The following is a 19,355-nucleotide window of genomic DNA, read 5'->3' as shown; positions in this document are numbered from 1 at the left end:
ATCACACTGATGGCCAACACCAATAACAATACTGTTTTAACTTGTAACATTATGTATATATGTATGTGTTTGTATCTGATTGAGTTGTTGTGAACAAGTGATTGATTGATTGACAGTGTATGATCGACAGACAATGATCTGTATTTCGCTTCGAGAGTTGGAGTCCAGATATTTAATTAATATGGATCATTTGCAACTGGATACCGAGGGACGGTGGTCGGCTGATGACCACCCCCTTTTAAGATCATTATCCAGGGCCAACACACTCTTTTTGGTAGATAGGTGGTGGAAATGAGTCGATCAAATGTCGCGATTTGGGGTTACAATTTCGTATTCCGAAGTGGTTCGGACACTTTTCAAAAGGCGACACACTTCAATATCGATAGACGTGAGGTGATTGAAGTGATCACGACTGGTACCCGATGAAAGTAAATATCTATCTCTTTCAATTATTATTAATTATTTTTGAACTATTTAAAACACTTGAATGATTATGTCAATATATATAATTGATTGTTTCAAAATAATTAATAGTAGGGACTTGGTAGTATCACACTTATACTCACAAGTTGGAGTTGGATTTAAAACTAAAGTGATCATTCTTTTAAAATAATTACAACTTAAATATTCAACTCATGATGGAAAGGTATGTTTATTGTGTGATCAATAGTGAGGCTGGAATCATTCCAGCCTCAGCCTCCCCCAACCACACTCTCATTAACACACTTATTGAATCAATCAATCAATCAAACACACTTTAGACAACATTGATCAACACATTATTGTCATGCCAACTGGTGCCATCAGGTGGCGGTCATACATCTGGAAGGATATGCATACTTTCACATGGGACTACTATACGCATCAGATTCGGCACGATCATACATCATGCCAACAAGCAATCAGAACTACAATACTCGGACAAAGATACAATCACAATCGATCACAAAGTGTTTGACTTGGACATGAAGAAGCAACTAAAGGATCGTCTGGCTGTGCATCTTGCACGACCACAGGGTAGTGATGATGACCCAGAGGCATTCGAGAGGTGGGCGAGAACGATCGTGTTGGTCGAGTTCCCATCACCACTGCTGGCGACTGGACTCGAGCTCATAGATGTACCAGGTTATAGCAAGACTGATCATGCATCACTCAAAGCCATTCGCGAGGAGTTCTTCAATGCTTACCGACCAAATGGCGTCATCTTTTGCTACACCAACGCCGCCTTCTCAGATGGCGAGGTGGAGGCCATGCCCGAGATGATCAGGTCTCTGCCCAAGGACTGGTGTGACATCAAGGAGGCACTGTTCTTTGCCCAAACCAAGTCATCCAAGGCTGTGGTGGCAATGAACAAAGAAATTGATCCTTGCGAGGAGGTCCCAGAGTCAGTGATCAACGATCACCTGGCAGATTGCTACTCGAAACTCAAGAGCAGTCCGGTTTTCTCAAGTCTGAGCTCATCCATATCCATTGATGAAAGAAGATTCGCAAACGTCAACTCTCTGCACTTCATCAAATACCCAGACTCGAAAGAGAACAAGTACATCTTCAAACAGTTCATCGACAGGCTGATCAAGTGGATTGTAAGATTGTTACAGATACAATGGGATCCAGTGTTTGTGTTGATTGAGCTCGAGTGCCACACTGTTTCAGTAAAGATCGAGTCCATGCAGCTGCGCATTGACCTGACAACCGAGTCTGGCTTTGATAGCTTGAAGGAGGAATTTGATCAAATGGTGGCCACAGACTTTGTCAAAAAGATCAATAATTCAATGTCCACTATAGTTGGTGGCATTCCAGCTAGCATCAAGAGAGCATTAGAGTCCCATCCAAAGTGCATCGAATCATTCCAACAAGAAATCCTCAAGTCCAACAAGTCAGACGACGCACCTGGCATTCTATCCCAGACCATGGCATTCCTTCATAAGAAGTCTATTGACAAGGTTCTCACCGAGGTGGAAACGTGTGTGGAGAAGGAGATTTCTGCCATCATTGGTTCAATCATGGAGAATGACGATGACTTTGAATCAACAATTATGAAGAACTCTTTGGTGGCAATGGAGAGGACATTGAAGACATCGCTCGCCACCCAGTTATCCACTGCCATATCAAGTACCATCAGCACATCTGTGTTTGGTGCCGTCATCCAGCACTTTAACATCCCTTCTCGATCGTTTTTTGCTCCAAAGATTGATCTAAAGACTCAGATTGAGATGTATCCAGATTCAATCGACACAATCTCAATGATGAAGGACATCTCTCAGGTGGTGAGCGAGAGGTTTAGGATATACAAGACATTCATAGAGTTGCAACTCGTGCGCTTTGACCGATTGACCAAGGAATCAAAGATGTTGCAAAGAGACATTGACATTGCCCTCACCAGTTACCAACTACTCTATATCAATACCTTGGCACTGAATAGCAGGCTACACTTTCCATTCGACAACATTGAACTGGATCAATTATCAAGCGTTGCTGTGGCGAATGGTGACATTGGTCCAGTGTATGATTATATGTTCAGGGAACATTCCTACCTGGTACAGGTTTTCAAGAATAGGATCTCACCAAGGACCACTCACATTCAATCAAAGATGGCATTACAAGTCAAGTCTGGCAATGATGTAACCAAGGACTACCCAATATCATTGCCACTCTGTGCATTATTCAAACAAAAGGGAGTTGGCTCCAATGATGAAGACGTTTGGTATCTGATGTTTGAGCGACGTAGACCTCTAATATCATACCTGAAGCAACATATCTCTTCAATGTCTATGACTCAATCATTGGCGATGATAACAAAGTTGGTTAAAGCATTGCTCTACAATGCTTATTCTGCGACAAATGTACACATGAACCTTAGACTCGAGTTCATATACATTGATGATAACACCCAAGACATTTATTTATCAATGTTTGGACAAGTGGAAATGGATGAAGTAATAGGAAGTACGGCAGATTCGGCTAACATTGACTTGGGAGCACTTGGAGTGGTAATCATCGAGTTGTTACCAAAGCCATCATTCAAAAGATTTTCATTGGATGATATCTATTTCAGACTCGAATCGATCATGGATACCTATTGTCCAATGGTACCGTTGGTGCTGAATAATCATTTTAATGAGTTGATCAAAATATGCATAACTGATAAATCAAACATCATTAATGTCACTACCAAGTTGGAAGAGATCAACTGTCTTGTAACCAATAAAGAAAAAAAATAAAAAATAATAATAAAAATATTTTGAGGTCGCTTTGAAAATGACAATGGATGTTAGACTGATTGAATGAAAGAACAAAAGAGTAGACTACAACCCTCCAATATATGAATAACAATAGAGAACCAGAACAGGAGTTATCACTCCAACTACAAATCAACGAGATTAGAGGATGGTCAAATAAGATTGATAGACTTAAAGAGGTATACTTATAATAAAGATCCAATGTATTCGATATCCACTAATATTTATTTATTTAAAGATTGGAGATCTTCCAGAAGAGGGAATATCATTAGACGATCATATTTCGTTCAAGAAGTTCTGGGAGATGAGGCAGAAAGATGGTAGTAGATCAGAATATTCAGCTCGATTATTCTATCTCAATGGAAGAGTAGTCATATTCGAAGTGCCCTCGGCTTCTAAAGAATCAGCTACTGGTCGGATCGTCAAACTAATCTTGAATCCTTTAGTATTATATGGACATGGTGGACACTTTGATATTCTCCCTTCTCCATCAATGATAGTTGATAATTGTCAATCGCTCCAGGCCGACATGTCATTGGACTGCTGTCTCAGACCAAACGACGACCCCAACGGATTATCAATCGACGGAACTGGCAACCCATACCCCTGCCTTGTTATCTTGACTGGTAAATCGCAATCCCTTCAACAGTTGCATGAGAACTGTCAAACGTTCTTTGGTCGAACAACAACCATCAGAATGGTCATTGGCATCAAGATCTACAAAAAGACGACTGAACAACCACATCCATTTACCCTTCTTGTGCTTCTCTACCTGCGAGGTGCCAATCGCCAAGTTGTCCAACTTGCACCACTCAATCAAGGGGAGGTAGGTCTTCTGCCACTGATGGAGGTTCACGGATCAGAAAGACCAACTGCGATCGTCTCATGTGGAACAGCACCACCTGATCCCCAAACAGTTACAACGATTACCAATGTGCTCCAAACACCGGATATTGAATGGAGAGGACTCGGTCATGGAGCCGATCCAGAGTGCAACGGTCCAGGCCTCCCCTTATACCAACTCTACATCCCAGTGGCTGAACTCTACGAAGGTGCGACCATAGGTGCTGTTGTAAATGGGCCGCCATTCATGCCACCAGCCAACCTGATGGGTGTCAACCCCGGTACGGTTGTCAACAACGGGTTCATTAGCGTTGATCTCCACTCTGTTCAACAAGCAGTACATAGTAAACTCCATTAAAGTGTCATTCATTCGATTGTTTGTTTGTTGGATATGTCGCAAGATAGATGAGATTGAGTTTGTTATTACTTTGTACATTTGGCGCACAGGTGCAATATCTTTCCTTTCTCTAAGGTCTCGCTGATTGGTTCGACGTGTGGAAGGATCGATGTTCCACATCTTCCACATGTCTTTGTGAATTTCATATAGGGCACCTCCAACATTGGCATGAAGTTGTAGCCGTTGAGTCCATTCCAAAGGTTATCTGCAACATCCTCTTTACATGTCTTGCATACTCTGTAATAAGTTTGTTTGTTGTTAGTAATATGTCGACCGTCATTCACTCACTCGGTTCAATCAATCAATCAAACATAAACATATACCTCCAGTCCTTCTTATCATGGTCATGCTCCATTACTCCACAGATTGTGTAATGAGCGTGTGCTCTGGTGCATGAGCCACGAGAGTATGAGAACATCTTGTAAACCTTGTCATCGTCGTCACAGATCCAGTTGTCACAGCACACAGTCTTCTTGAGAGGGTACTTGGCAGTTGGGGCCTTGCCACAGACACCACATATCTTATCACTGTTGGTCTTGAGCACCAAGTCACCAATAGGGTTCACTGCCAACTGGTCCTCATCCCTTGTGAACTTTGCCCAAATACCATGCTTCTTGAATGCTGCACAGTCCTTACTATGCTCTGCCCATCCTGCAACCTGATGATCTCTTGAGCAATACCTATATGTATGTATATGTTTGTTTGTTAGTAACTATCTCTATTGAAGTCACTCACTCATCTCACTCACTACTCACTCGTTCATTCATTCAATATCACTCCCTATCTCTCTCTCTCATTGACGTACTTTACGACTTTACATCCACCACAAAGTGATAGTTCTGTGCCTTTACATCCTTCAATCTCACATCTCTCTGGTCTCCAGAGCATGTTGTGTCTAGTAGGTTCTATTGTTGCCATTTGTTATTGTTGTTGTTGTTGTTGTTGTAATAAGTTGTATCTGTATCTGTAGATCAAACAATGAATGAATGTGAGTGAACTCGAAACAACAAATCTTGAGGGTTTGTCAATCAAAAGACAGACATGTTTTTTGAGGATGGTAACATCCCTTACTTATTATTATTATTACTTTATTAGATATTAATGGCAATTACTACAATAGAGTTGACCATTCCTATATGAATGTCCCTCCATTGATGGCAAGAATGCTGATTTACATCCTCCGCAAGTAACTGACATTCCATTATAAGGTACATCCAACATTGGCAAGAAGTTATATCCATTGTATCCATAAGACATATCGCCATGACTTGATCTACAATTCTTACATGTCCTATTCATTGATTGAATATGTATGTATTTGTTAATTCAATGTTTGATTGATTGACGTGTTTGATTGATTGACATGATTGGCATGATTGACATACCTCCAATCATTTTTCTCATGTTTATGCTCCATGTTTCCACAGAGGGTATAGCGTTCATGGGATCTTCCACAGAAATCCCTGGAGTAGGAGAACATTTGGTATTGGTATTCATTGTCACAGACCCAGTTATTGCAACAACGTGTCTTCTTTAGTGGACGATCCTTGGCTGGACCCCTGCCACAAATGCCACACTTCTTCTCTGTTGTCTTGAGTACCAAATCGCCAATTGGATTATCAACAACTGATCCTCCTGTCTCGTGAACTTTGCCCAAATACCATTCTTCTTCAATGCTGCACAATCTGGTTTATGCTCTGCCCATCCTTGTATCTGATGCTCCCTTGAGCAATATCTATATATGTTTGTAGTTGTTGTAGTTGTTGTAGTTGTTGTTGTTGTTGTTACTATGTCGCTCATTCTACACAACCTCGTGATATTTACAACTTACTTTACAACTTTACAAGCACCGCAGAGAGATAGAGTTGTTTCTTTACAACCTGCAATCTCACATCTCTCTGGTCTATAGAACATAGTATGTAACTTTGGGTCCATTATATGTTATATATATGTTTATCTCTGTTTATCTGTTTATCTCTTTATCTCTTTGAATGACTCGCGAATTCAACGTCATCCATCCCCACTCATCATAAAGTACTTCTGTTCTATTTTTTCTGAGAGATGTGATGTCAACATGATATTTCCGATAAAGAGAGAGTGAGTATAGTATTGTCAATGAATGGGATAGTCGGAGATCTGTCCAGAGGGTGTTGTTGATTGAGACCAGCGTTCTACTTCACTATCATTAGTTGTGTAGAAAAAGTATCCTAGAAATGACACTTTCCAGGTGGGGTCATTGATGATTTTGGATGCTTTGTCCAAAATGGAAATGGTTCGGTTCAGTTGAGCCAATGCTTTCTCCCTACCGTGTCTAGTGGCCTTGATTTCACCGATGGATATTGTGAGGGATTGATAGGAGGTGATCAATTCTCCCCTGCAATCAAGCTCCAACTCCCAGGGTACATGAATGATCTCCTGGGCTGGATTGAGATCGAAAGCAAAGCAAAAAAATCCAAATTGCTCTATGGTGTAGTATTAATAATTGGTTGATATTAAATAGAGATAGATCTCACTTACCATTGCGGATAATTTGAGCTCTAATCTCTCTCGGTTTCTCAAAGTAGGAAATGACTGTATTGATGATACGACAGTGCTCGTTCTTCGCTTTAGCCTTCAGATTCATCAATCTACCCATTGTTGTGTTATTCAACATGTTGCCACTATTGAGATCACCAATATCGTTGGGTTGGAGAGGTGACAGGAGGATCTGTGATAATATGGAAGCCAACACAGTGGGGATGTTCTTCATCTTAAAATATACTTGATTTTGATTAGCACTCAATCAATTGATTAGTATTATTCATATACTATACCTCTAATTCTTCTGCAAGAAGGTTGACACTATCAGTTTGAGATTGTATATCTAATTCCTTTCTAGATGGCTTCCGAGTGACCAGTCTAGCAACTCCATAGAGATTCTTGATAATGAATGACTCGGCAAACTCTCTTCCAAACCTCCTCTCAACAGTTCGTCGAATGGATGTCTCTGTAAGCATCCCAATCTGATTCGACATCCTTCCGATCTCTTTGGTAAGACCTTTTAATGCTTTAAGGTTCAACAAATTTGTTAGAAAAATCATTAGGTATAGGAGTTCTCTAACAAACCTACCTTTAGCTTGATTGGACATAATAATAAAAGAAAAAAGATAGAAATAAATATCAAATAGAGTATATAGTAATAATAATAATAAAAGAGATAGAGATAACAATAATAAAGTGAATGTTATGTTTGAGTCACGAATGTCAACCAACTACATCCATTGAGTGGTGTGTTTGAAGACAATTGAAGGGTTACCCTTACTTTCAAATTAGGAAATGTTGCCTTTTTAAGGCTTAATCTTCATCAATCAACACAATCCCATAGGCAGGGGGAAAGGGTAAGGGTTGGTCAAGGTTAGTTTATATTAACAATATTTAGTATTAATCCAGGCTAACTTGGCAGTGCTAGCATTGTTGAGTGGTCCAACAAACCGATTCAATCACTCACTCAGTCTTCCTGTTTGATGCAGTGACTAGTCGCAGGATTGACTTGTTGAGATTGGTGTTCTCCAGTAGGTCCTCGAGATCGACATGCATTCTGTATTGCCAGTAGTGGAAGGGGTTGGATGGCTCGTTGATCTTCTCTTCCTTTGGATCGCGTGATGACAACTCTGACGACAGACCAAACCAGTCCTGTAGCGGGAATATCGATATCATGCTGGGCGACTGCAGATGCTGCATGATGACGGTCTCAGTGACGTAAGGCTCGCAAAAGTATGGTGCCTCACCGTACATGTTCAATACATTGTTGTAGAAGGTCTGAGAGCGAGCGCGGTCTTCCTCCCACCAGCCTCGTAGCGTGACCATGTCGTGCGATGACGTTGTGTTCACCGTGAGATATGAATACTCTGATGGATAGTAGAACTCCTTTGTGCTGTCCGAAGGCATGCGTTGAATCCTCAATCCAAGGATGCCTAGATCCTTCAACACTGGCTCAACACACTTTGGAACCATTCCCAAGTCCTCTCCACATACCAACATTCCTTTTGAGTGATTGATGTTTGAGTTAGTAAGGTATTGATCACTCTACGATGTTCAATCACTGGATACATACTTGTACAACCCTTGATGATTGGCAATCTTTGGAGTGCAGAGTGTGTCCACAGGTCCTCTTGTCGCTCAAAGTAGTATGATATGTAGAGTCTGTACAGAGCACTCTTCAAGTCATCAGAGAGTTCGTTGTAGGATGATGTCTTGATCAACTCGATACGTGGATAGAACTTGTTCTCATCCTCCTTATCCTGAATCAAACATACATTCTGGACCAACTTCAATAGGCCTGGTTTATACATAAGGTCATCACCTACAATGTTGGCCTTTGATTGATAGATTGAATCAAGTTAGTCAGTGTACATGATTGATTGATTGGATGAGATGACTTACATCGATGTTCCTCTCAGTCTCATACTCTGGCTTCAACTTGTAACAGTTGGAAGTATACTCCTTCAAGAACTTCTTTGATACAGTATCTGAGTAATCACCAAAGAACTCTCTCAATGTATGATATCTGATGTATGGTCTGGTCAACCTATTGATGTCCCAGATACCATGGCTGGTAAGCTCATTCCTGGTCAGTGGGAGTGATGGGTTGAAGTGACCAAGTAGGCCAGTTAGACACTCGGTAGGGATCTCCCAAATCCTAAAGAATCCAAGAATATGGTCGATACGGAAGGCATGGAAGTACTTGGCCATCTGTCCCAGTCTTGATCTCCACCATGCATAGTTGTCCTTCCTCATCCTGTCCCAGTCATAAGTTGGGAATCCCCAGTTCTGTCCATCATCAGCTAAGTTGTTTGATTGATTGAATGAGTGAGCATGTGGAGGGAGCAGTAGCATTGATGAAGTACATACCAAAGGCATCGGGTGGCGCACCAGTTGACATGTTCATACGGAAGAGATGAGGGTTGCACCATGTGTCAACACTGAACCTGTTGACACCGATTGGTAGATCGCCCTTGAGTCCAATCCTCTTGGACACTGCATATTGAGAAGCTCGCAACAGTTGCTTGTGTAGATGATACTGTACAAAGTAATGATATCTAACCTGATCATAATACTTTGATGTTGGTGCTGCCAGTTGATTGATTGTAGCCTGTTTGATTGAATGATTGAATGAGTGAATGAGTGATTGATTGCGAGAGTGATCGAGCCAATCATACGTACATTGTCAATGTTCTGATGCTCCTTCCATTGTGTAAAGTCTGAGGTTTGGTAGAGGTCGCGGAATACACAGTAGAGTGCATAGGCTTGGACCCAGTCTTGGTTGTCTTTGATGTATTGGACGTACTCTTTGTCCTTCTCCAGGTCTGCTTTTGCCTTTGTATATATCCTCTGCAATAGTTTCTGCTTCAGGTTGATCACAAGCTCATAGTCCAACTTGTCCAGCTTGTTCAATGCTTCGCGATTGCTGTTGATCTCTGCCAGGATGGCGGGGTCGTTGCTGACCGTCTCAATGTTGATGTAGATGGGGTGCAGTGCGTATACGGACACCGAGCTGTAGGGATAGGAGTCGCGCCAGGTGTGATTGACCGTCGTGTCATTGATGGGCAGCAGCTGGATCATGTGCAGGCCCGTGTCGGAGGCCCAGTCCACCAGTGCGATGATGTCGTTGAACTCACCAACGCCCAGTCCCTTCTTGGATCGCAATGAGAAGATGGGGACCGCCACACCGGTCGTCCTGATCTGCTTCTCCTCCTTAAAGTCGCCGTCATTGAAATAGTAATCGCGATCCTCACTCCTTGTCGACGAGTACTCATTCGATGCCAAGATACTGCTTGTGAACCATCTGTCCTGTCCCTCCTCCCACTGCACATAAGTCTTTGACTTGTCCGATATGATGTATTTGTAACTTTGATTGATTGATTCATTGGAATGATTCCAGATGATGTTAGAGTGATTGATCAAGTGAATGAGTGAGTGGACATCACACTTACGAGAATGGAATCTGCTCTTTGTTGAGCTCCATGTCGATCTTCCAGTATGGGTAGTGTTGATCACTCATCTTGATCGCTCTGTCTGTGCGCCAGTTGCCAAGTGTAGTGTTGCTGCCCACGAGATAGACAGAGAGATTTGGTTGCACGGCCGTACATTTGACTTGGAAGTGTATCACAACTCTCTCCGAGTTTGATGGAGAGATGAATGTATAAGGCTTCACATCCGCCTGCTCCCGCTTTAGCAACACATCATTGAAGAAGCATGATTGCAGGTAAGTGTTCTCCGGTGATGATGGACTCTGTGTGCGCGATAGGGATGAGTTGTTAATCGACCGATCATTCTATTATTCATTCAATCATTCATTCGATCAATCATTCAATCACTTACTTGATAGGTATCTCTAACCTCGTGGATGTACTGGCTATTGCATTGAGCGATATCGATCAATCTGTTCTGACCACCCTCCCATATCTTCTCGGCATTGGTGTCCAATACAAAGTACTTGTACTCTACGATACCCTTTTGAGTAGCAGTAGTAGAGGATGGGTATGGTGTCGCTCCATTGCCATTGCCATTGCTGCTTGAATGTGTACCATTGGCACAGGCAGGAGAGAACTCTATTACAATCTCCCAGTCACCATTATCGCTATACTTTAACTTTTTGGCCTCTGTCTCAATCCAACCGCCCAACTCTGGACATGAGCCAATTATATACATCTCCTGGCCAAGCCTAGTATAATAATTGACTTTAAACCTAAATGAATTGGACATTCTTTATCTTCTTTCTATTCTCACTCTCTATGTATGTATGATTGAATGATAATGATAGTCGTAGTAATGAATGAGTAATGAATGAATGAATGCTTGGTTGAGGCTCAATCTTGAGCTTGAAGGTGGTGTGTTTGGGAACTTGGAGACCAGAACAGGGATGCGTCAAACACAAACACAAACATACTTCAAATAATGTGATGTTCACATTCTACGTACTAACACACTCACACACTATTTTATTAATTTAATTTAATTTAATTTACCATTATTGGGAAACAATCAACTTTACATTCATTCCATATTAGGATAATGTGATAATATCCATTTGTCATATATTAATGCCAAATATGGAAGTGAGTTAGTTACCTTTGACCAACACACGCATCTCAAATCTTGTTATGTTAATGCCATGTATCTTTGAACTTGGGACCAAGATGTCAGTGAGTGTGCATGTCGCGACTGACAAGGTGGGGGTTGGTTGGCGACTTGTTGGCGAGCCTCGCTTGGACTGAGTGAGTGAGTGAGTCGCTGAGGACAGAGAGACAGACAGACATGTCTTCACCAAGCCGAGAAGTTGCCGTATGTTGTCTTTGGTTTCTTGGTCTCATTAAGTCGTTCTTCTATTATCTGTCTCTTCAATGTACTTGTTGATGCTGATGATGCTGCTGCCGCTGCTGGAGAGGAGGAAGAAGACTTCTTGGTAGTCGAAGTTACTTGATCCACAAGGTATTTACCAACACCTGTCTTGTTTGTTGCATTTGTTGTTGATGTTGTTGAAGTTGTTGGATTGCTATACCATTGTCCTCGCTCTGATTGATCATATTGATTTGAATCCTTCTCTTTCTTCTTCAACTCTTGTTTCTTTAACTCTTCAAACTCCTCCTCATCCAACGACCTGAATGGATTGTCATAGATGACCACCGAGTTGATCTTGATTGCACTCTGTGGCTTGTCATTGTCATCGACCTTGATCATCTCCATCGTCTTGAGCACCTCCATGCCTCCGACCACCTTGCCAAACACCGTGTGCTTCCTGTCCAGATGAGGACAGGCACGGAATGTGATAAAGAACTGCGAGCCATTGGTGTTGGGGCCAGAGTTGGCCATGCTCAGTATGCCTCGCTCGCTGTGTGACAGTGACGGCTTGAACTCGTCGGCAAACTGCTTCTTCCAAATGGACTGGCCGCCCGTGCCCGTGCCCTGGGGGTCGCCGCCCTGCACCATGAAGTTCTTGATCAGGCGATGGAATGACACGCCATTGTAATAGCCAGTCTCGCAGAGTTCGAGGAAGTTCTCGCAAGCCTTGGGCGTCAGATCGCAGTGCAGCTGCAGGTTCAGGTCGCCCAGGTTCGTCCTCAGCTTGACGTAGCCCTTCCTCTTGGTCTTCTTGCCGGGCGCGTCGGCGGGGTGATCCTCGACGATGTTGTTCAGGCCGAATCCGGTCGATGTGAATGAGGGCGCCTGGCCCGACTGCTTGCGTATTGCCTGTGCCTTGGCCTCCTTCTCGCGTTTGAACTGCTCCAAATCCTTGTTCAATATACTTGTCTTTGATGACTCTGATGTTAAATTACTTGTTGTGACCTTTGATGTCGATGTCGATGTTGATGTGATCACATTCGTGCTATTTGCCGGTGATATTGTTACAGCTGATGATGTAGCCTCACTCAATGGTATACCCTTCTCCTTCAACTCATTGAATATCCTCATTGTTGACTCTGATATGTTGATGTTTGATGTACCCTTGTCTAAACTCGCGAGTTAATTACTACCTCACTTCACCTCGCGACACTCAAACAACATACCATCCTTGATGTCGAGTCCAGCTCGAATGAAGTGGAAGTTGGATAGATTCCTTAGGGAACGGTCGGCAGGGTTCTGTATGGTGAGTATATCGGCCTTGATGAATGGTGTGTCGTCAATGAGATCAAAGTAATGCTTTGCTTCAAAGTTTAGCTTCTGTACAGCCTCGTGGCAGTACACATTTCCAGTCCTCTTGTTGATAACAATATGTGAGAAGTCTGTAAACACCTTCTTCATTATAGGGCAGTGATACTCATCTATTTGTTTGTTTGTTCGGGTATGTTAGTGTCTATTGCCAACTTCCAACTTCTAACTTCCAACATCCAATGTACATACCATCATCATTGACTGCAAAGTTGGCCTTGAACAAGTCTTTCATTGTCATTGGCTTTCCTGTAACAGGGTCCTTTCCATACTTCTTGAGGAATGGAATGATGTTGCTATGTTTGATTGATTGAATGAGTGTTGGTGAATGAGATTGAGTTGATGTTGTCTGTATTCATATAGTTATACTTACAGCATCTCATATATATTACCATCTGGTGTACACATTGGATCATCGAATGGCTGCAATGACAGACTACAACAGTAGTAAGGCAGAGGCTTCTCATTACTTCTCTTCTCCCCCTCCTTCTTTCCACCAAAGTCATTCACCCATTCACTTGCAGTGATCACCAACTTTTGTTTACTCTTTCTTCTAGCCATCCTTATATATATATATTATCTGTATCTCTGTATCTGTTTATGACTTTGAATGACTTTGAATGAATGAAGGTGTGAAGTTGACTCAAAATGAAGCAAATTGAAGAAAACGAGTGTTTTGCGAACTTTGATGAATAAGACGTGTTGGGAAGCCGACCGAGTCATTCTTCATTCGACTTGATACATAAACATATATAGATACAGATACATATAATAATGGAGCAACAACCACAACCTGTTATACCATCGACTACATCATCATCATCAGAGACGACAAACACAAAGCAACCAAAGACTGATGAACCAAAGAAGGTAGTCAGACGATTCGTTGGAAAGAAGAAGTTGGCCGCACAAACATCATCAACATCATCAAACAATGACAATGACAACAACAACAACAACAATGTCACAAGTGATAATAATGCGAGTGGAGACATCGTTGTATCACAATCACAAGGCGAAGCCAAGACCAAGTCCAAACCGAAGGTGTTTGGAAGATCAGTGGCACTACAACAACAGATACCAGATTCAATATTGAAGGATGAAGCACTGAATAATGCAATGGCAGTGTTGCCATCGAATTATAACTTTGAGATACACAAGACTATTTGGAGATTGAGACAGTTGCAATCGAAGCGTGTGGCATTGCAGTTCCCCGAGGGATTGCTCATGTACTCTTGCATCATCTCAGACATATTGAATGCATTTGCCAATGTCGAGACCATCATCATGGGCGACGTAACCTATGGTGCATGCTGTGTCGATGACTACACCGCCAAGTCATTGGGCGCTGACTTTATGGTTCACTTTGGTCACTCATGTCTTGGTACGTGTCGCGTTGTCCATGGTCCATGTCCCTCGCTCGATCGAGTCAATCACTTACTCAATCAATCATACAATCACCCATGTAGTTCCAATTGATGTTAGCGAGATTAATATGCTTTACGTGTTTGTGGATATCCAGATCGACTTGAAGCACTTCATCGAGACACTAAAGTATAACTTTGAAAAGGATACAAAGCTGATATTGGTGTCAACTATTCAGTTCTCAGCATCACTACAGGTATGGCATGTCATTGGCCGCGACAACTCATTGATTGACGGACTCGCCACTCATTTTCCGCGCGGATACACTCTCGCCGCGACCAACTCATTGACATCAATCCATCTAATCATATATAGTTCGCCAAGTCAACACTGATGGAACACTTTGATAATGTATCTATACCTCAAGAGAAACCATTGTCACATGGTGAGATACTTGGATGCACTTCCCCAAAGATAAGAGGCGATGATTTGGTATTGGTGTATCTTGGTGATGGTCGATTCCATCTCGAATCAATCATGATATCAAATCCAATGCTCAAAGCATATAGATACGATCCCTACAGCAAGGTATTCTCACATGAGCAATACGACTTTGAAGCGATGTACACTATTAGACGAACGGCCATTCAAAAGGCCAGCGAGGCCAAACGCTATGGAATCATCTTGGGTACACTTGGTCGACAAGGTAGTCCAAGGATCTTGGATGTAAGTTTGATCAATTAATCATTCACTCAATCTCTCAATGAGTAACTAACATGATCAATCAATCAATCAAACAGCACTTGGAGGAGTTACTAAAGAAGAGCAACAAGGACTACACTATAGTGCTACTCTCGGAAATATTCCCTTATAAGTTGGACTTGATGAATGATATTGAATGGTATGTTTGATTGTTTGACTGATGGACTGGATTGATTTGGCTAACCTTGGAACATCATCATTATTATTAGTTGGATACAAATAGCATGCCCAAGATTATCGATTGATTGGGGATATGCATTCAATCGTCCATTGTTGAATACTTATGAGGCAGAGGTTGCCCTTGGAGGTATCGAATGGCAAACAATCTATCCCATGGACTTCTATTCCAAACAAGGTGGAAAATGGTCCAACTATGCCAGTTGATCAATCAATCAAACATAAACCCACCAAGTACTCTGGTACATATATATACAATGATTTAATACTATTATTATTAATACTACATTGGTGCTATCTAATTGATCAATCATCGATCAATCAATCAGAATGTCCAAGACCAATCAGTGACTTGGCCAACACTTCATCTTCACGTGAGCGACAACGGAGTTTGGAGAATTGGAAACTCATGTGGGAGGTTGGCGTCATGGGTGGCGGGATCGACTGGCCCTTGCTCAGGATGGGAGTGGTGGGTACGGTGCTGGACGAATGACTCAGCGCATTGTTTGACACTCGTGGACTGCATGGCGTAGAGGTTGGCGCATTGGGCACTTTGTAAACCCATTGGATCTCCTCCTTGGGCGCGATGGATAATGGCTTGGACGCTGATGGAGTCTGTGGTGACATCACCGATGGCCTTGGTGAGCCGTGCGATGATGATGGCACCCAGAAGTCGGACAGGTCTGACTCGGAGCCAGATGATACTAACAGGCTGTCAATCTTGCCGAGGACCGCTGGCTTGTCGCCTGCGCCTGAGGTACTGTTGGCGAGTATGGCACTTAGTTTAAGAGATGCTGGCGAAGGGGAGTTGGGCGTGGACGAGCTGCTACCAATGTGCGAGTTGCCGCTGCCCAACAATGATGAGCACGACTTGGTGTTTACAAACAAAGGCTTCTTCTTGGCAGTCTTGTAGCTGTCTTGAAGCGGTGAGAGGTTGGGTGTGGACTGCAGGCTTTGCGAGAGTAGCAGCATGGGCGAGGAGAGGCTGGAGTGCAGGGTGCCGATGGAGGCGGAGGGCGGCGAGCTCATGGCTAGACGGCGGGGCGACTGCTCGACCAGGTCGTCCTTGATGCGGTCGCCCTTGCGCTCGTGCTTGGCGATGTGTCGGGAGAAGTTGGTCAACATCCTCAGGTTGCAGTTCTCAAAGAAGCACAGGTATTTGCCCTGGTTGTCCTGGCGGAATAGGTTGAGACCGTAGTATATCATTTGGTTGCGCAGTTGGACGCCACGCTGCGATGGCTTCATGGGTGTGGTGAACTCCTCATCCTCGCCCTCCTCCATGGGGATGCCCTTGCCCTCGCCCGCCTCGGCGTCCAGACGACGATGCCACCTGAGATGCGAGGACAGGTTGCCCTTGTTGCCCTTGATCGTCTTGCGGCAGCTGTCGTATGGGCAACTGTATGTGCCGTCTGGGTTCTGCTTGACCTGCTCACTCTTCATCTTGTAGTCCAGGTTGGGGAATGGACGCGAGGGAGTGCCGACATTGGCCTTGGGCGAGTGTGTTGGTGTGGATGATGCCGAGTTGGGGATGCCATTGGCGGACGAGCCCTTCAAGTTGATCCCTGGGCAACGATGGCAGCTTGTCATTGAGCGAGAAGTCGTGGTCTGGACGCGTCAGATGCTGTTGATGCGATCGGCGCATCTCGTCGAACTGGCTTTGGAACGAATGATGGTGGTCGTCCAAGTCAAAGGCACCCTCGTCGTCGTCAACGTCGTCCTCATCGTCATACTCTCCATCCTCGTCCGACAGATCCTCATGTCCCCAGTTATTATCATGGTCGGCCACCATCTGTTCAGTTCTTTCAAAGCCATGTCCATGTGGATTAGCGTGTGAGTGGCCATTTCCATGTCCAAGTCCAACTGATGCTCTATTGTGATGATGATTATTAAGTCCTGGCAACAAACTTGAATGTGTTGTGGAGGTGGATGATGAAGGACATAGATGGTCAAAGAGTGGCACGGTCTTTGATCTGAGGAGTTGTGGCGAGGAGGCATGTGGCGAGGTCTCCTCATTTATGGGATGGCCGACCTTTGACTTCTTGGCCGGCGAGTTGAGAACGCTCAACGAGTCAAAATGTTGTGTCTGTCTACTATCATCTCCATTCTCCTCCTTGAATCGTTTATGTATGGATGGTGGAGATTGTTGTAATTGTTGATAGTGATGTTGTTGTTGTAGTTGTTGTTGTTGATGTAGATGATGTTGTTGATCATCACTTATAGAGTTGAGTAACATGTTTAGTTTATGTTGTGGTTCCATCTCTGCAGGCAACAATGTTATGTTAGTACTTGGAAGTTTGTTTCCGCGGGCTCGGAAGTGTGTTGCCACAAGTGCGGAAGTTTGTTTCCGTCGGAGTGGCTACATTATTGTACTTACTTTAAGTTATAAGTTGTATTATATATTATCTCAAAGGTTACCAAGTGATCTTACTACTCTGTGCTATGATTAATTAACATTGATGTTAGTTTAAGAATAGAAAGAAAGAAGCGAGTATGGTGTTGGAGGAGGGAGTGAGCGAGTAAGTTCGAGATGAAGGTTGGTGATAGGGATTGGATTGGATAGGAAATTGCAATGATGATGATTTAGGTATAATAATATAATATAGCAACAATGTAAGTTAGGTAGGTAGGATGCAACCTTCAAGCCCAACCTCAACCTTTTGCCAAACCATCCCGGCACCAAGCAGCAAACCTGCCAGGTCAGATGTTGAGTTGATTGATTGATTGTTTGTTTGATTGATGTTACCATTGTAGTCTTAACGCGTCTCTCTAATGAGACAACAATAACAACATCATCATCATCAACAACAACAACAATAGTAACAACAACTTGGTTGTTGATGTTGTTGTTGTTGTTATTGGATGCATCCAACTATATCCGCAACAACAATAGTAACACATTCACAGTCGTCGTGTGCAGGTGTGGCTGTGGCCGACAAGCCTGCTTGGGGCAGCTAGTGGCTGTGACCGTGACTGTGGACCACAAAGGTGTAATTAGGGAAAGGAGAGCTGGGGAGCTGGAGATGTCACACTGGGTCGTTGACGTTCAGAGGGTCACGTATGATGTAGTCCAGCGAATGGGCGAACAACCGTCATTGTAGTTTACAGTACACATTGAATGAATGAGTTGAGTTGAATGGGTGAATGAGTGGTCATCTAGACCCTTTGGGGTCATGGCATTGAGAATGATCAACCCTCTGATCAGTGGGGGGATGTAGCGACTTTGGATCTGATCAACACACAACTCACACACAATCTCAAACACAAAGTGATTGATGAATGAAGTGAAGTGATAAATAGGTAGCCGATATGAGTATTGTTTGGTGGTATCATGAACTGTTGTTGATGGTGATGATCAATATGTGTGTGTGTGTTGGAGCTTGTGAAAGTGATCGAGGCCTTCACCCCAACCATCATGATGGGGAGCTGTTTGTAAATTTCCCATTGTTGTTGGCTTTGTTGGTGATGGTTGATAATGATCACACATTGGGATACTAGTATGAGTGAATGAATGAACATTCATATGAATGAATAAAATCATTGCATCAATCTATGATTAAGTGAAGTTGTGGAAGTGATGTTCAAGTGCAGTAATGTTGATGATAGTAGATGCTCTTACCAAAGTTGTGTTGTGTTGTGTAAAGTAAGTATGAATTATTGTCTCCAAGGATAACTTATTGAGTACTACTATGATGATTGATTGCTGGTTGGGTGTTGGAAGGTTGTTGATGGTCCTGGAAGTTAGAGGTGTGTGGCTATGATTGCTCTGAGAGTTGGAGTTGATTGCTCTTTAACCAACAACAACAACAACAAAGTAGTTTAGAAAGTAAGGTAGGAAGGAAGGAAGGTTTGAAAGATTGGAGCTGGAAGTGAGTGAGTGAGTGAGT

At 43.0% G+C, this 19,355-nt stretch overlaps 8 protein-coding genes across 8 annotated transcripts; 3 read left to right on the top strand and 5 right to left on the bottom strand.

Moving 5' to 3' along the window:
• Positions 1 to 965: 965 nt before the first annotated feature.
• On the top strand, positions 966 to 2,625 carry SAMD00019534_114360 (hypothetical protein; the record flags this gene model as incomplete). The annotated part of the gene is made up of 2 exons (XM_012893440.1): positions 966 to 2,503; positions 2,592 to 2,625. 2 exons carry the CDS (start codon positions 966 to 968, stop codon positions 2,623 to 2,625), a joined length of 1,572 nt encoding a protein of 523 aa, XP_012748894.1.
• A 1,143-nt stretch (positions 2,626 to 3,768) lies between these two features.
• Positions 3,769 to 4,440, top strand: SAMD00019534_114350 (hypothetical protein; the record flags this gene model as incomplete). Its single annotated transcript, XM_012893439.1, has 1 exon — positions 3,769 to 4,440. The coding sequence occupies one exon, from the start codon at positions 3,769 to 3,771 to the stop codon at positions 4,438 to 4,440; it is 672 nt and encodes a 223-aa protein (XP_012748893.1).
• A 65-nt stretch (positions 4,441 to 4,505) lies between these two features.
• On the bottom strand, positions 4,506 to 5,367 carry SAMD00019534_114340 (hypothetical protein; the record flags this gene model as incomplete). The annotated part of the gene is made up of 3 exons (XM_012893438.1): positions 4,506 to 4,716; positions 4,803 to 5,159; positions 5,285 to 5,367. The coding sequence occupies 3 exons, from the start codon at positions 5,365 to 5,367 to the stop codon at positions 4,506 to 4,508; spliced, it is 651 nt and encodes a 216-aa protein (XP_012748892.1).
• A 1,224-nt stretch (positions 5,368 to 6,591) lies between these two features.
• On the bottom strand, positions 6,592 to 7,228 carry SAMD00019534_114330 (hypothetical protein; the record flags this gene model as incomplete). Its single annotated transcript, XM_012893437.1, has 2 exons — positions 6,592 to 6,941; positions 6,997 to 7,228. 2 exons carry the CDS (start codon positions 7,226 to 7,228, stop codon positions 6,592 to 6,594), a joined length of 582 nt encoding a protein of 193 aa, XP_012748891.1.
• Positions 7,229 to 7,962: 734 nt separating this feature from the next.
• On the bottom strand, positions 7,963 to 11,169 carry SAMD00019534_114320 (hypothetical protein; the record flags this gene model as incomplete). The annotated part of the gene is made up of 7 exons (XM_012893436.1): positions 7,963 to 8,501; positions 8,573 to 8,834; positions 8,902 to 9,302; positions 9,370 to 9,610; positions 9,682 to 10,366; positions 10,452 to 10,750; positions 10,840 to 11,169. The coding sequence occupies 7 exons, from the start codon at positions 11,167 to 11,169 to the stop codon at positions 7,963 to 7,965; spliced, it is 2,757 nt and encodes a 918-aa protein (XP_012748890.1).
• A 612-nt stretch (positions 11,170 to 11,781) lies between these two features.
• SAMD00019534_114310 (hypothetical protein) lies at positions 11,782 to 13,743 on the bottom strand (the record flags this gene model as incomplete). The annotated part of the gene is made up of 4 exons (XM_012893435.1): positions 11,782 to 12,779; positions 13,026 to 13,280; positions 13,360 to 13,463; positions 13,541 to 13,743. Coding segments are annotated over 4 exons (1,560 nt in total), but the record flags the coding sequence as incomplete, so codon positions are not given.
• A 180-nt stretch (positions 13,744 to 13,923) lies between these two features.
• SAMD00019534_114300 (hypothetical protein) lies at positions 13,924 to 15,678 on the top strand (the record flags this gene model as incomplete). Its single annotated transcript, XM_012893434.1, has 5 exons — positions 13,924 to 14,551; positions 14,637 to 14,788; positions 14,908 to 15,258; positions 15,333 to 15,433; positions 15,504 to 15,678. Coding segments are annotated over 5 exons (1,407 nt in total), but the record flags the coding sequence as incomplete, so codon positions are not given.
• A 114-nt stretch (positions 15,679 to 15,792) lies between these two features.
• Positions 15,793 to 17,704, bottom strand: SAMD00019534_114290 (hypothetical protein; the record flags this gene model as incomplete). The annotated part of the gene is made up of 2 exons (XM_012893433.1): positions 15,793 to 17,050; positions 17,202 to 17,704. 2 exons carry the CDS (start codon positions 17,702 to 17,704, stop codon positions 15,793 to 15,795), a joined length of 1,761 nt encoding a protein of 586 aa, XP_012748887.1.
• Between the last annotated feature and the right edge of the window lie 1,651 nt (positions 17,705 to 19,355).

The sequence above is a fragment of the Acytostelium subglobosum genome (genome assembly GCF_000787575.1).
Source record: "Acytostelium subglobosum LB1 DNA, scaffold: scaffold32, whole genome shotgun sequence".
NCBI lineage: Eukaryota > Evosea > Eumycetozoa > Acytosteliales > Acytosteliaceae > Acytostelium > Acytostelium subglobosum.
This window is presented reverse-complemented; position numbering and strand designations above follow the sequence as displayed.